The 13,100-nt window shown below is 36.7% G+C and overlaps 1 protein-coding gene and 1 non-coding gene across 2 annotated transcripts; both read right to left on the bottom strand.

The window, feature by feature from the left end:
- Positions 1–8,749: 8,749 nt before the first annotated feature.
- Positions 8,750–8,822, bottom strand: TRNAK-CUU (transfer RNA lysine (anticodon CUU)). The gene has a single exon. It is a non-coding gene; the product is annotated as a tRNA-Lys (tRNA).
- Positions 8,823–9,191: 369 nt separating this feature from the next.
- LOC107642630 (Man1-Src1p-carboxy-terminal domain protein) lies at positions 9,192–12,870 on the bottom strand. The gene is made up of 10 exons (XM_016346041.3): positions 12,493–12,870; positions 12,277–12,404; positions 12,127–12,198; positions 11,854–11,990; positions 11,616–11,730; positions 11,453–11,533; positions 10,775–10,912; positions 10,305–10,392; positions 9,891–10,001; positions 9,192–9,799 (listed from the first exon to the last, which is right to left on the bottom strand). Exons 1-10 carry the CDS (start codon positions 12,728–12,730, stop codon positions 9,777–9,779), a joined length of 1,131 nt encoding a protein of 376 aa, XP_016201527.1. The 5' UTR covers positions 12,731–12,870; the 3' UTR covers positions 9,192–9,776.
- Positions 12,871–13,100: the final 230 nt, after the last annotated feature.

Genomic DNA, 13,100 nt, shown 5'->3' with positions numbered 1-13,100 from the left:
CAGAATAACCATCTGGATAATAAACATCTGATATCTTACTGAATCGAACATCCCTAAATCTCTATTGTACACATTGTACAGATACTCCATTGACTCTATATATTTCCTCATATGGAAATTATGAAAGTAAGACATATATAATATAAAAAGAAAGGATAGCTAATAAGAATATGATATTTTAATTTAGACATTAAAGCCAACCTGAAAAATTAAACGTATAAGCAAGAAACAATTGCTTTGAGTTGAACCGAATTTGACACTTGAAATCTGATATTACCCAAACACACTTCTATCTACTAAAAGTAAATTTAGTTAATTTTAAGGGTAAACTAAACACACCCTCTAAAATTGAATAATTTATATATTTAGAATATATTAAAGTTATTCTTAATAAAAAAATTTTAAATTTTTATCTTAATAAATATATTAAAATACGTTTTATATTTTTTAACAAATTTTTAATTATTAATTTTATTATATATTTTAAAAATATATGTTTAACTAAACTCTTAAAGAGACCGTTTTTGGTATACTTAAAATATGGGACAACTACCCCAAACTTGAAGAGTTTATCTTAAGCATGTCTTAGCTAGGGTTCGTTAATTATAATGTAAGTTAATTGTAAAATGTGGCAATCAGCCAATCACACACTCCGGTTCCACTTCACTTAGTAACCACTCACAACAAAGCTTAAACTTGTTTATAACCAACAAATGAAAAGAGTTTGGTCAAGTAATGGTTCATCATTCATTATATTCTTTTAAACTAAAGTTTAATAGTTTGATGAATGTATGTACAGGTTTAATTTTAAATCAAGGAGGCTGTGGAACAAGGAACCCACCAGACAAAGACAAAATGATACAAACTTTAGAGGTGTTATTTTCAGGTTTAATTACTCTGCAAAATTTTTAATTAGGTTCTTATATTTTTTTTTCTTTTAATTGAGTCCTTGCATCAAAAATTTTTTTAATTGGGTCCCTACACTTTTTTTTTTCTTTTTATTTAGGTCTCTGTACCAATTCTTTTTTTTTAGTTGGGTTCCTATAAAATTAAGCCAATTACTACTAAGAGGGACTTAATTGAAAAAAAAAAATTGGTGCAAGAATCCAATTAAAAAAAAGTATAGGGACCTAATTGAAAATTTCACGAAACTATAGGGAGTAACAGAGTAATTAAACCTTATTTTCACTATTCTTTTGACATATTTTTATATATATGTAATTTTTTATATAAAAAGTGATAATATAATAAAAAAATAAATCCAATAAATTTGATTTCCAAAAAGAAAAGCTGTGCACTTTAATAAGGCGTACCAAAAAATAGTATAAATGGTTATCATTATTATTATTATTATTATTATTATTATTATTATTATTATTATTATTATTATTATTATTAAACCACACCACAAAGCCAGTACAAGACAAAAAGAAAGAATCACCCAAAACCAACCTACAACTCAACAACACAATTCCAACCTTATCAGAAACTGTACTACCATAATTCTAGAAACATCTTTTTTGCCTTGCTGTAAAAGATGTTGCCAATCATAGAATTACCCAAGTTTCACCACTCAATAATGAGCTGTAATTTCAGCCATATTGTATATATATAGCTACCATTTTCATTTGTAAAGCAAGAAGCATATAACTTTCTTTTCACTCATTGGTCATTGTCTTTTGCTCTCTCTATTTTTCTGCACTTTTAGTGTTCTGTCTTTGATGGTATCAGAGCTCCAATAGGGGCCTGCTGCACATCCACACCATGTCTCAGAACAACCAAGAAAAAATTGATGTTACCCAATCACCATCCAGTCCATACTATATTCACCCAAGTGAAACACCCTCTACTGTCCTCGTCTCTCCGCCACTCACCGGCGACAATTACCATCAATGGTCTCGTGCTTTCTCCATTGCACTTATCTCAAAGAACAAGATAGGTTTTCTGGATGGAACCATCCCAACTCCAGCCACCGATGACCCGCTCTTCCCTTCCTGGCGTAGATGCAACACATTGGTCTCCTCCTGGATTTTCAATTCCCTCTCAGCGCCCATTGCTCAGAGCGTCATTTATTTCGACTATGCAGAAGCAATTTGGGAAGATCTTCGCAACAGATTCTCACAAGGAGACTTGCTCCGTGTTGCTAAACTACAAGAACAAATTTATGGCCTCAAGCAAGGATCTCTCTCCGTCACTCAATACCACACCGCCCTCCGAGCACTATGGGAAGAGCACGACACGTACCGCCCCGTCAAACCCTGCATATGCCCGGCACGGTCTTACCACGACCAAAACTTCATCATTCGGTTCCTCAAAGGCCTAGACGACCGCTTCACTGTCGTTCGATCCCAAATCTTGCTCATTGACCCCCTTCCACCGGAAAGCAAAGTCTTCAACATGGTGATTCAACACGAGCGCCAACTCCAAGGAGGCGGTAGTGTTCTCGACGAGCCCATTTCCCTCACCAACGCCGTCATCACGCCACAACGGCGCCTAAATCCCGGGCGCGGCCGCGGACGCATCACCAATGGTGGACGCAGTGGAGCCGAAAAAGTATGCGTCTACTGTGGGCGAACCGGCCACACCGTCGACGAGTGCTACGGCAAGCATGGCTATCCACCTGGCCACCTACGCTACCCCGGCCGTCCTCGGTTCAATGATCGCAGCAACTCCACCGCCTCCTACACCAATGCCGCTGCCGCCAACCCTAATTCCTCATATCAACAACAACTCAGCAAAACCGGATCAAGCAAAGAAGAGACCTACCCAACTTCTGGGCCTAGTTTGTCACAAGCCCAATATCAATCTCTCTTAGCTCTTCTCCACAATGTTCATGGGCAGCAGTTTGCAGACAAACCCACACCACAAAGTCAACATGGGCCATCTGAGGCCAAGTCTGGTATCACTGTTATACATACAAACACTGCATATTGTTCTTTTCATTTCTCATCCCATTTATCACCTAACACACCTTCTATAAGCTCACACAACAATGGCAAATGGATACTAGATTCAGGAGCCACTGACCATATCTGTTCTTCATTATCATATTTTCAAATGCACCACAAAATCAAACCGATACATGTTTACCTTCCAAATAATTCCATTATCACTGCACACTATTGTGGGTCAATAAATTTCTCACCACACCTAACTTTGCACAACGTTTTATATATTCCTGGTTTCACCTTCAATATTTTATCTATCTCTAAACTAATCACAACTCTCTCATGTCAATTGCTCTTCTCTGAATTTTTCTGCCAAATACAGGATGCGAAATCCTTGAAGATGATTGGTTCGGCTGAATTGAGAGATGGATTGTACTACCTAGCCGACAAGTTGCAACCACAAAAACCCATTAGGACCAACAGTTCCACCAACTTAGCCAATGTTAACAACTTCATCACAACCCCAATCACAGATAGCAATGTATGGCATTGTAGGCTAGGCCACCTCTCGGACCAAAGATTAAGAGAACTCCACCATCAATTTCCTTTTATTAATCCACATGTCAATGAATCTTGTGATGTCTGTCATATGGCAAAACAAAAGCGATTGTCTTTTCCTTTGAGTACAAATAATGCATCCAAACCTTTTGAATTAATACATTTAGACATTTGGGGGCCTTTTTCCAAAATATCAATACATGGGCACAAATATTTTTTAACTATTATTGATGACTTTAGTAGATTTACTTGGATAATCTTACTAAAATCAAAAGGAGAAGTTGGCACAAAAATTCAGAACTTCATCGCCTTAGTCAAAAATCAATTTGACACCAATGTCAAAACCATTAGATCCGACAATGGCCCTGAATTCCTTCTTAATGATTTTTATGCCAAAAAAGGCATTCACCACCAAAAGTCTTGTGTCGAAACACCACAACAAAACGGAAGGGTAGAACGCAAACACCAACACATACTCAATGTCGCTAGAGCTTTAATGTTCCAATCAAACCTCCCCCCATCCTTTTGGTCCTATGCTGTAAACCATGCTGTCTTCTTAATAAACAGAGTTCCCTCACCAATCATTCAAAACAAAACTCCATTTCAACTTCTCTTCCACAAACCACCTGATTTTCACTCACTCAAAGTTTTTGGATGCTTATGCTATGCCTCCACCCTCACTAACCACCGTTCAAAGTTTGATCCCCGTGCTAGAAGAGGTGTTTTCATAGGTTTCAAAACCGGCACAAAAGGCTTCACCATACTAGACTTAGACACCCGTGAGATTTTCATCTCCAGAAATGTCCAATTCATTGAGTCATGCCTCCCTTTTCACAAACAAACTCAACCTGACCAAAACCCCTCCAACCCTCCCAACATCCTTCCCCAATCACCCACCATCTTTGAAGAACCCAATCTACAACCACCACACTTAGCAACATCCCAACCTTCATCAAGCACAATTCAAACACCCACAACGGCTCAAACCAACAACGATGGAACTCCCCTCCCCCACACAAACACAAGTCCAATTCCTTCTTCTATCACTTCCCCAGCCCAAACCACCTCGTCCACTCTTCCCACAACCCCAACCACACTACCCATTCCCGCTGCACCCCGCCGCTCCAACAGAACCCATGCCCCACCGCGCAACTTGGCAGACTATTATTGCAATCTCTCTCTCACAACGCCGCACCAACCATCTTCAAGATGCCAGCACCCAATCTCACACTCACTCTCGTATACACGAGTCTCACCCCATCACCGACGCTTCCTCTTCTCCGTCTCCACAGAAGCCGAGCCACGAACATTCGCAGATGCCAAAACTCAGCCATGTTGGCGTGACGCCATGCGAGCTGAAATTTTGGCCCTAGAACAAAATCAGACTTGGGACATTGTCGACACTCCCGCTGATGTGAAGCCCATAGGTTGTCGCTGGGTCTATCGCATCAAACGCCAGCCCGACGGCAGCATTGAACGCCACAAAGCGCGACTGGTGGCAAAAGGATATGCACAAATTGAAGGGGTGGATTACCTCGAAACCTTTTCTCCGGTGGTAAAGATCACCACCATTCGAGTCCTCCTTGCTCTGGCCTCCATCAATAATTGGACACTGCACCAGTTAGACGTCCACAACGCCTACCTCCATGGTGACCTCCTTGAAACTGTGTACATGAGCTTGCCACCTGGTTTAACACCTTCTAAGCCTGGTCAGTGTTGTCGTTTAAGGAAGTCTTTGTATGGCCTTAAACAATCAGGAAGACAATGGTATGAGAAGCTCAGCTCCTTTTTACTCTCGTGTGGATACCAGCAGACCCTGACGGATTACAGCCTATTCTTCAAAAAATCTGGTAAAGCATTTACTGCCCTCCTTGTCTATGTCGATGATATAGTTGTCACTGGTAGCTCTGTTTCTGAGATTGAATCCATTAAGGCTGCCTTAGATTCTAAGTTCAAAATTAAGGATCTTGGCACACTTAAATATTTTCTCGGCATTGAGGTAGCGCATTCAGCTGCTGGCCTCTATCTTTGCCAACGAAAATACTGTTTGGACATTATCATTGATGCTGGCCTTACCGCTGCCAAACCCTCGTCTACCCCAATGGATGACTCCATTCGCCTCAGCCAAAACTCCGGAGAACCCCTTGATGATATCACTGCCTACCGACGGCTCATTGGCCGCCTCATTTACCTCACCACAACCAGGCCTGACATTACCTTTGCTACTCAACAATTGAGCCAATTTGTCCATAACCCAAGCAAAATTCACTTTAATGCAGCCCTCCGCATTCTCAAATACTTAAAAGGATCACCAGGCAAAGGCATCTTTTTTCCAAGGGACTCCCCCCTCCAAATCTCTGGTTTTAGTGATGCCGATTGGGGACGCTGCCCCGACACTCGCCGATCTACCACTGGATATTGTTTCTTCCTTGGAAAATCTCTCATATCCTGGAAAACCAAGAAACAGGACACAGTATCTTGTTCCTCAGCCGAAGCAGAGTATCGAGCTCTCTCTACAACTACCAAGGAATTACTATGGCTACTCAACTTGTTTCAGGCTCTCAACATCAACTGCATCCGCCCACCCGCGCTATACTGTGATAATCAAAGCGCCCTCCACATTGCTGCCAACCCTGTCTTCCATGAGAGAACTAAACATCTCGAAGTGGATTGCCACTTAGTTCGCGAAAAAGTTCAAGCTGGGCTTTTGCACCTCCTTCCCGTTTCCTCCTCCAACCAACTTGCGGATGTCTTCACCAAAGCACTGCCACTCCGCCTTTTCACTGTCAACATATCCAAGCTGGGATTGAAAGACATCTTTCAATCTTCAGCTTGCGGGGGGCTAACAAACCACACCACAAAGCCAGTACAAGACAAAAAGAAAGAATCACCCAAAACCAACCTACAACTCAGCAACACAATTCCAACCTTATCAGAAACTGTACCACCATAATTCTAGAAACATCTTTTTTGCCTTGCTGTAAAAGATGTTGCCAATCATAGAATTACCCAAGTTTCACCACTCAATAATGAGCTGTAATTTCAGTCCTATTGTATATATATAGCTACCATTTTCATTTGTAAAGCAAGAAGCATATAACTTTCTTTTCACTCATTGGTCATTGTCTTTTGCTCTTTCTATTTTTCTGCACTTTTAGTGTTCTGTCTTTGAATTATTATTATTATTATTGGTAATAATAGCAATATGGCTATTTTTACTATATGATTTTGGCACATGAGTCATGTGTACTATATATAGGTCGGTGAATATATGAAAACGGAAGGTGGGAATTTTCAGACTAGGTTCCAATTAATGCATGCATATCCTATCCTTACAGTTTCAACTTTCAAGTTTAATTTCTCATCACCAGATTTATTTCTTAACATTTTCCTAACCTATGAATTACACGAATATTTAGTCGTTAATAATGAGAAAGAAATAATAATAAATGATTGTTTGATTTATGAACTTATTAATCTTAAAATTTAGTATATTATTAGCAATATAAATTAAATTCTTTATCATGTGTATATGTATGTAATGTATATAAATTATTTCACTCATATTAAATCTTTGAATCTGAAATTAGTTGTCCAGTTATAAATACACACATCATATACATGAATTAAAACAAACAAAAAAAAAATAATTATGTATATAAATTAGATAAAAGTATACTTTTTAGATATGTTGTACAACATTATTCTCTTGATATAACATTTTTAGTTTTTACTCTCTATTTTTTCTACTATTTTCTATCATCTTTATTTTTTTTTAGCGGAAGTAATATAATTAACTCTTAATTTATATATTATTCGTTTAAGTTAGAAGGTGATAGTTAATAACTTGTTTAAGATAGTTAAATGTACACACCAACCTACAAATTAAACTACAAGTTTGGCTCCATATAATTAACACTAAACCTGAGTTTCTTCACCAAACTTAGAATCAGTCATATGACTCATATACCAGTTTAATTTCTCAGTATTACAAAGAAGTATATGCATGATGAGGAGGAGTAAAGGAAAATAAATACATAAATCCAATAAAGACTAATTATTTTGTACATGTGTAAATATCTTAATAATTTTGTTATTCTCAAAATTGTTAAAATTATTTTTGTCACATATAACATAAGTATCTTTGTCTATTTCAATATAACTTTTAATATATTTATTGGATAAATAATTTTTATTATAAAATAATTAAATCTTTAATTAGTTTTCTTATAAAGAGATTAATCTATTTTAAAAAGTTTTAAAATAATAACAAAAATTATTTGAAAACCAATTTAATATGTAGACTCCAATTTTGAATAAAAAGAAAAAAAGAAAAAAAATTTCATAGCTTATCTATCTTTATATCTTTGAAGAAAGTGGAAGTCCCACATATGCATACATTATCACCATTCCATAGATCTCTGTCTCCTCCATTCTATAATTATTCTCAGCTATCTTTCTTCATTGTTTTCAAAAGGCTCCATCATTTCATATATAGTAATTACTATTTTTTAATTTTGACACCTTGGAGAGCATTATTTTAGTAGCTACTAGCTACTAGCTAGCATAACAAGCACACCACATAATACTATAATAGTACTATTATTCAAAATACCACAGTGCCTAATTAAGGAAACTGTCCTTGTCATGCTATAGTTAATATTAATACAATTTTGTTTGGTATAGTTTACTGCTATACCATTACTTCTCTTGTTTCCAATGTCATATTTTTTTTTTTGCCCTACTTTCATAATCACACATTATTGTTGACCTAATTAACCGGGTGTGTATATTTTCACTTTTGCGTATATTTTCACATTAATATTGTCACTGTTGAGCTCTTAAATTATAATGAATGCTGCTTTAATTTCATGATACTAATGAATGATGTTGGTATAAAGTAATAGTCATGGCAGGTTTTCTCTCCTTATCTTTTGCAACTCAAGAAAGTTTCACCCCTCCTCTGTCTAATAGAAGAATACATAAAGTCAAATTAAAAAATCTGATGAAGACATACATAGGTAATGAACACTGCTAAAAGAAAATAAATAAATAAATAATATTATGAAACATATGCATGTTTAATTTTTATTGTAGTTTATTCATGTTTTGACCTTTTAGGATGATGCCGCAGCAAAGCAATTGAGACGAGTGTCGGTTACATTGGAGGCATACAACTTGTTAGGTAACAGTTCCAGAATATTTTTAGAACAATATTCTATAGTTATTTTTATTATTTTTTTGGCCTCTCTTGCATGCTCTTAGTTCTATATACCACCAAAATAAATAACTAAACAAAAAATCGCCCACCGTGGGGCTCGAACCCACGACCACAAGGTTAAGAGCCTTGCGCTCTACCAACTGAGCTAGACGGGCAGATGTTAATATAATTCATGATTTGTTATATACACATTATTACCATCACATTCTAATAAGTTATATAGCCCAACATTAGTTTCTTTCAAATGGTCATTGTATTGGACTTTAATTACGGCTTGGTTCACGAGATGTTATTTCCAGTATATTTGCATCAAACGATTTAGTTTAAATTCTTCAATACAACAAACTATTCCTTTGCATAAAAACCATCATACTTCCATTAGTGTGCGTTGCCGATCGTGGTCTTAATTAGAAAGCAAGCTAAAAGCAAGAAACAATCTTATATAAAACGTTAACTAAATTTAGCTAGGAAAGCATTACATTATCGTAGAAGACAAATTTACAAGGTTGCAAGTATTTTTAGTATGCATATTAAACCATATCTAGATCTTTTAAAATAAGAAAAAACAAGAACAATCCGGATGCCAATCTATATGTCCATACAACATTTGTCTATATAAAATTAACATGAGGGAGAGAACATCAAACATTTTTTTTTTTGGGATCAATTGAGAGTAATGGAGTCTAATGCTAAAAAGTCCCTGACCTTATGATGCCAATTCCTCAAAATCTACCTTCACTAATCACTACACTGGACTCTTCCACATTATATGATGCCATTCTTCCAGAAAAGCTATATCTAAATTCGTATGTCTCAATATGTTTAAGAAAAGCTATATCCTACAAACAAGGTCTTCCAGGATAAAAATGCCCAGTTGAATTTATCCAAGACCCGCGAGGGTCACACAGTTTCAGGGACTTGAATACTTGATTTCTCTTCCTCAGTTATCAGCAGTCAGCACATACTACCATACAAATTGTAAGTGCTTTGGAACTGCATGAACAAAAACACACAACAATGCCGCACATTTGCCCCATGTTTTGCTGTAAAGAATATACAACGTATCTTATGCAACCTTCTATTGTACAAAGTACAAACAATACTTTGTATCAAAACAGTGGCTCCTTATGCTCTGCATTAAGTTAATAGCACAACAAAATCATTCCAACCATAATAAGAAAACAAGCATGATTACAAAACATGCTAACGACGTAATTACTGACCCGCTTTCATAATGGGCTGGTTTTGATAGTTAAGGTTCATGCCTTCTTTGACTGCCGTTTTGCTTGCATCTCTTTTATTCTTCATCTTTGAGGCACTCAAAGAGCCTTCAACTGTAAATTATGGGGAAGGAAAGGTATAATTAGTAATACAAAAAAAAAAACGGCAGGAAAAATCAGAATCGTCAATCAGAATACAGCTTTAGGCAGACCAGTGCAATGAATTAAACTTCTATCAGGATAATGTCCAGCTCATCATACTGGAAGGAATATTTTCAGTATGTAGTCTAATGAATCCATATTACTAGAAGTGGATGAATAATGAAAGAAACTTGGCTAGTAATAACCAATTCTTAATTTATTTTTATTTGGAACATCTTGTTTGCATTGACAACTCAAACAAGTATCCTGATTTACCTTGCCATTCCCAAACCTCTTTTGATTCACCCTTCACCAACTTGGGATAGCGATCTACTCGCGAATCTTCTTGAACCAATTCTTCTACCTGCAATTAAAATAAAGTTATAATAAACTAATTATTAGTGAAAAGCAAGCAGGACAAAAGAAATATTAATTTGATAACAGGACAAAAGCAAGCAGATGACAAAAGAAATATTAGTGAACAGAAGCTATACAAAGATTGCGATATTGCATCCTATGTCAATAGAATGAGGAGAGAGAAGATGACACAATCAGAATTAATATTGCTTCCAATGAACAAGGTCAATTTGTGAACCAGTATCCGCTGAAGCATGGAGGCAACTGGATACAGACAAATGAATCAGTTTGATCCATGTTGCTATTTTTGTAATAATTATTCTAAAAATATCAGATACAAAACAATCACATGAAACCAACTCCAAAAGACCAAATAAATCCATAACTACCTTTTTCCATAATAGAGGATCCTTCCGCTCTCTAGGCAAAAGCAGGTGATCTCGTAGCCTAGAAGCAACAACCCAGGGTTCACGTTCATCGTTCGCACTCTTTGCCGTCAATGCATTATCTTCAAGTATTTCACAGACCTATTAAATCAATAAAGGTGTTGATACAGAGATGGGATCAGAAAAAGGTCACAACTAGTCCTCTATATAGCACATAAGAGACTATATAAACCATAATTACAATTACAAAGGACAGAAACCACATGGATATATTTATAAATTTAGTCCATCATAACTATACGATAGAATTATTTTTCCATCTGAACCAGTGGCAAACTGCATCACCCAGAAATCTATGTTTAACAAAAATCAGGATACAAGGATAATTTTGCACTCATCTAAGCCTACAGTACTGTAATACATATCAAACTGTTCAAGTGGAGAATAAATGCATAATCCTATTGTAACCAAACACAGAACTTCCCTCTAACTAATACCATACTATTATAAGAACCATAGCTAACCTGAAATTCTATTCAAATATATTTATCTGATACCTTAAATTCTCAATCAAGATTATTGCTCATTACAACTAAAGTCACACTTATAAAACCAGAAGAAATGGAAATTCATTCCTAAAACATGAAATAATCACAAAAAGGAAAGAAAACTACACTATACCTGGCTGTAAAGCTCCTCCACTCTTTTTGAAATGCGTAGTTTCCGCCGGACATTCCAGAACATAGTTGTCAATAAAACAAGCTGTTTGATCTCAATATTGTTAACGTTTACTCATTGATAACAGAAATACATGCATTTAATCATGCGTTTAAGAGATGGATACCATGGCAAAAACAGGCAAAACAAGTAGAATGTGCCGTAATATCCACTGACGAAGGCGACAGGCATATGGCTTGTAATGCTCCGCCAACAAATCTGGACACTTGTACTCCTTCATCCTACATGAGACACAAGTACTATCCTCAGCAAAAGTCTTGAGAAAAATATGACTGAAGTCGCAAAGCAGCTATGACTTAAGAGGTTAATGAAAATTCACAAGCAATAAAATGGATGATATATACCCATGAGAATTTAACCTCAGCTCCAATGATTTACCAATTGACTCAATTGCCTTCTCTTTCGTAAAATTATAAAGCGCATTGTCCGAGGAGACATCCCCAAATGGCTCCAAACGATTCCACAATTCATCCTCTGAAACCTGAGATGCGAATATAGAAAGGAATTTGAAACCAGCCAAGTTCAGCTACAATTCAGACAGTAATAAATACAGAAACGTACCATAAATCCAAGTTAACTGCACAATCCAGGGGTTTACTTAAAGTGACAGAACTAACCCAAATTGATCCAGTTTCATAGCACATAAACTGAGCATATTCTTCACAAAGGTGAAACTCTACTCTCTCCACCTGTGGTCCAAATGTCCAATCATACACGATCAAATTGGCAATAAAAAAAGAAAAAAAAAACAATTTGCAGAGACATACAATTTTGCGTGCTGATTCACTAATTTCACTGTCTTCTACGCATAAATTACGATGCTTGCGGTAACCCTTGAAACATTCCAGCATGCCAGCGTAGCATTCTCCATGAGTTGGGCAAGGTTCACAATCATCTGTAAGAAATGATTCCAATAAACAAGATATTAGTACAAAGCCTACAGAAAAGGAACAAAACAAACCGATGCAATTGTAGAGAGAGACCGGAAAATGAATGTGAGGAGTCGATGAAGTTGGAATCGCAGAAGGGTTTGGTAGAGGGATTAACGAAAGAGGTGAAGAAGAGGTTGCAGCAGCAAGCAACGAGGGTGGAGATGGCGAGAACGAGGAGGAGCTTGGGGAAGTCGTGCTTGGAGGGAAGCAAATCGCGAGGAGGTTCGATTCCCATTGGAATCAGCGACGGTGACGATGTCTTCGACTTCCTCTCCCTTCCACGGTTCATGCTTCCCTGCACGGCTACACCACCGACTCTAGTTCTGTTCACTCACACCTTTCAGCCTTCAGCTTCAAACTCGCCACTGCAATCTACAATTTTCAAATCAATCAACTTTTCCGCAGAAAATGAGGTTTGTAATACAGTGTGTTTTATATATTAAAAAAAAATATTTCTTCGAGTAAATGGTCTACTTTTTATTTTTAATATTGCGTTCATAATCGTGTTTTGTTGGATTATAAACCGTTGGCATATTAATCTAAAATGTAAAATGTAAAAGGTGAAAACTCAGGTGCAGTTGATAACTGAGAGCTGTTAGATGATTTGATCGATTTGACTAAATTTTTACCTAATGATTTTTAGTTATCAACTTCACGTG

The sequence above is a fragment of the Arachis ipaensis genome, chromosome B5 (assembly GCF_059453495.1).
Source record: "Arachis ipaensis isolate K30076 ecotype BB chromosome B5, ASM5945349v1, whole genome shotgun sequence".
NCBI classification, from domain to species: domain Eukaryota; kingdom Viridiplantae; phylum Streptophyta; class Magnoliopsida; order Fabales; family Fabaceae; genus Arachis; species Arachis ipaensis.
The sequence above is the reverse complement of the archived record's forward strand: the minus strand, read 5'-3'. Positions and strand labels throughout refer to the sequence as shown.

Excerpts from the sequence above, each read along its gene's own strand:
- LOC107642630 (XM_016346041.3), bottom strand. The coding sequence starts at position 12,730 with ATGAACCGTGGAAGGGAGAGGAAGTCGAAGACATCGTCACCGTCGCTG. Across the intron at positions 11,991-12,126 it reads ATGAAACTGGATCAATTTGG|GTTTCAGAGGATGAATTGTG; the intron begins GTTAGTTCTGTC and ends TTCGCATCTCAG. Across the intron at positions 11,534-11,615 it reads TTTTGCCTGTTTTTGCCATG|CTTGTTTTATTGACAACTAT; the intron begins GTATCCATCTCT and ends GAGATCAAACAG.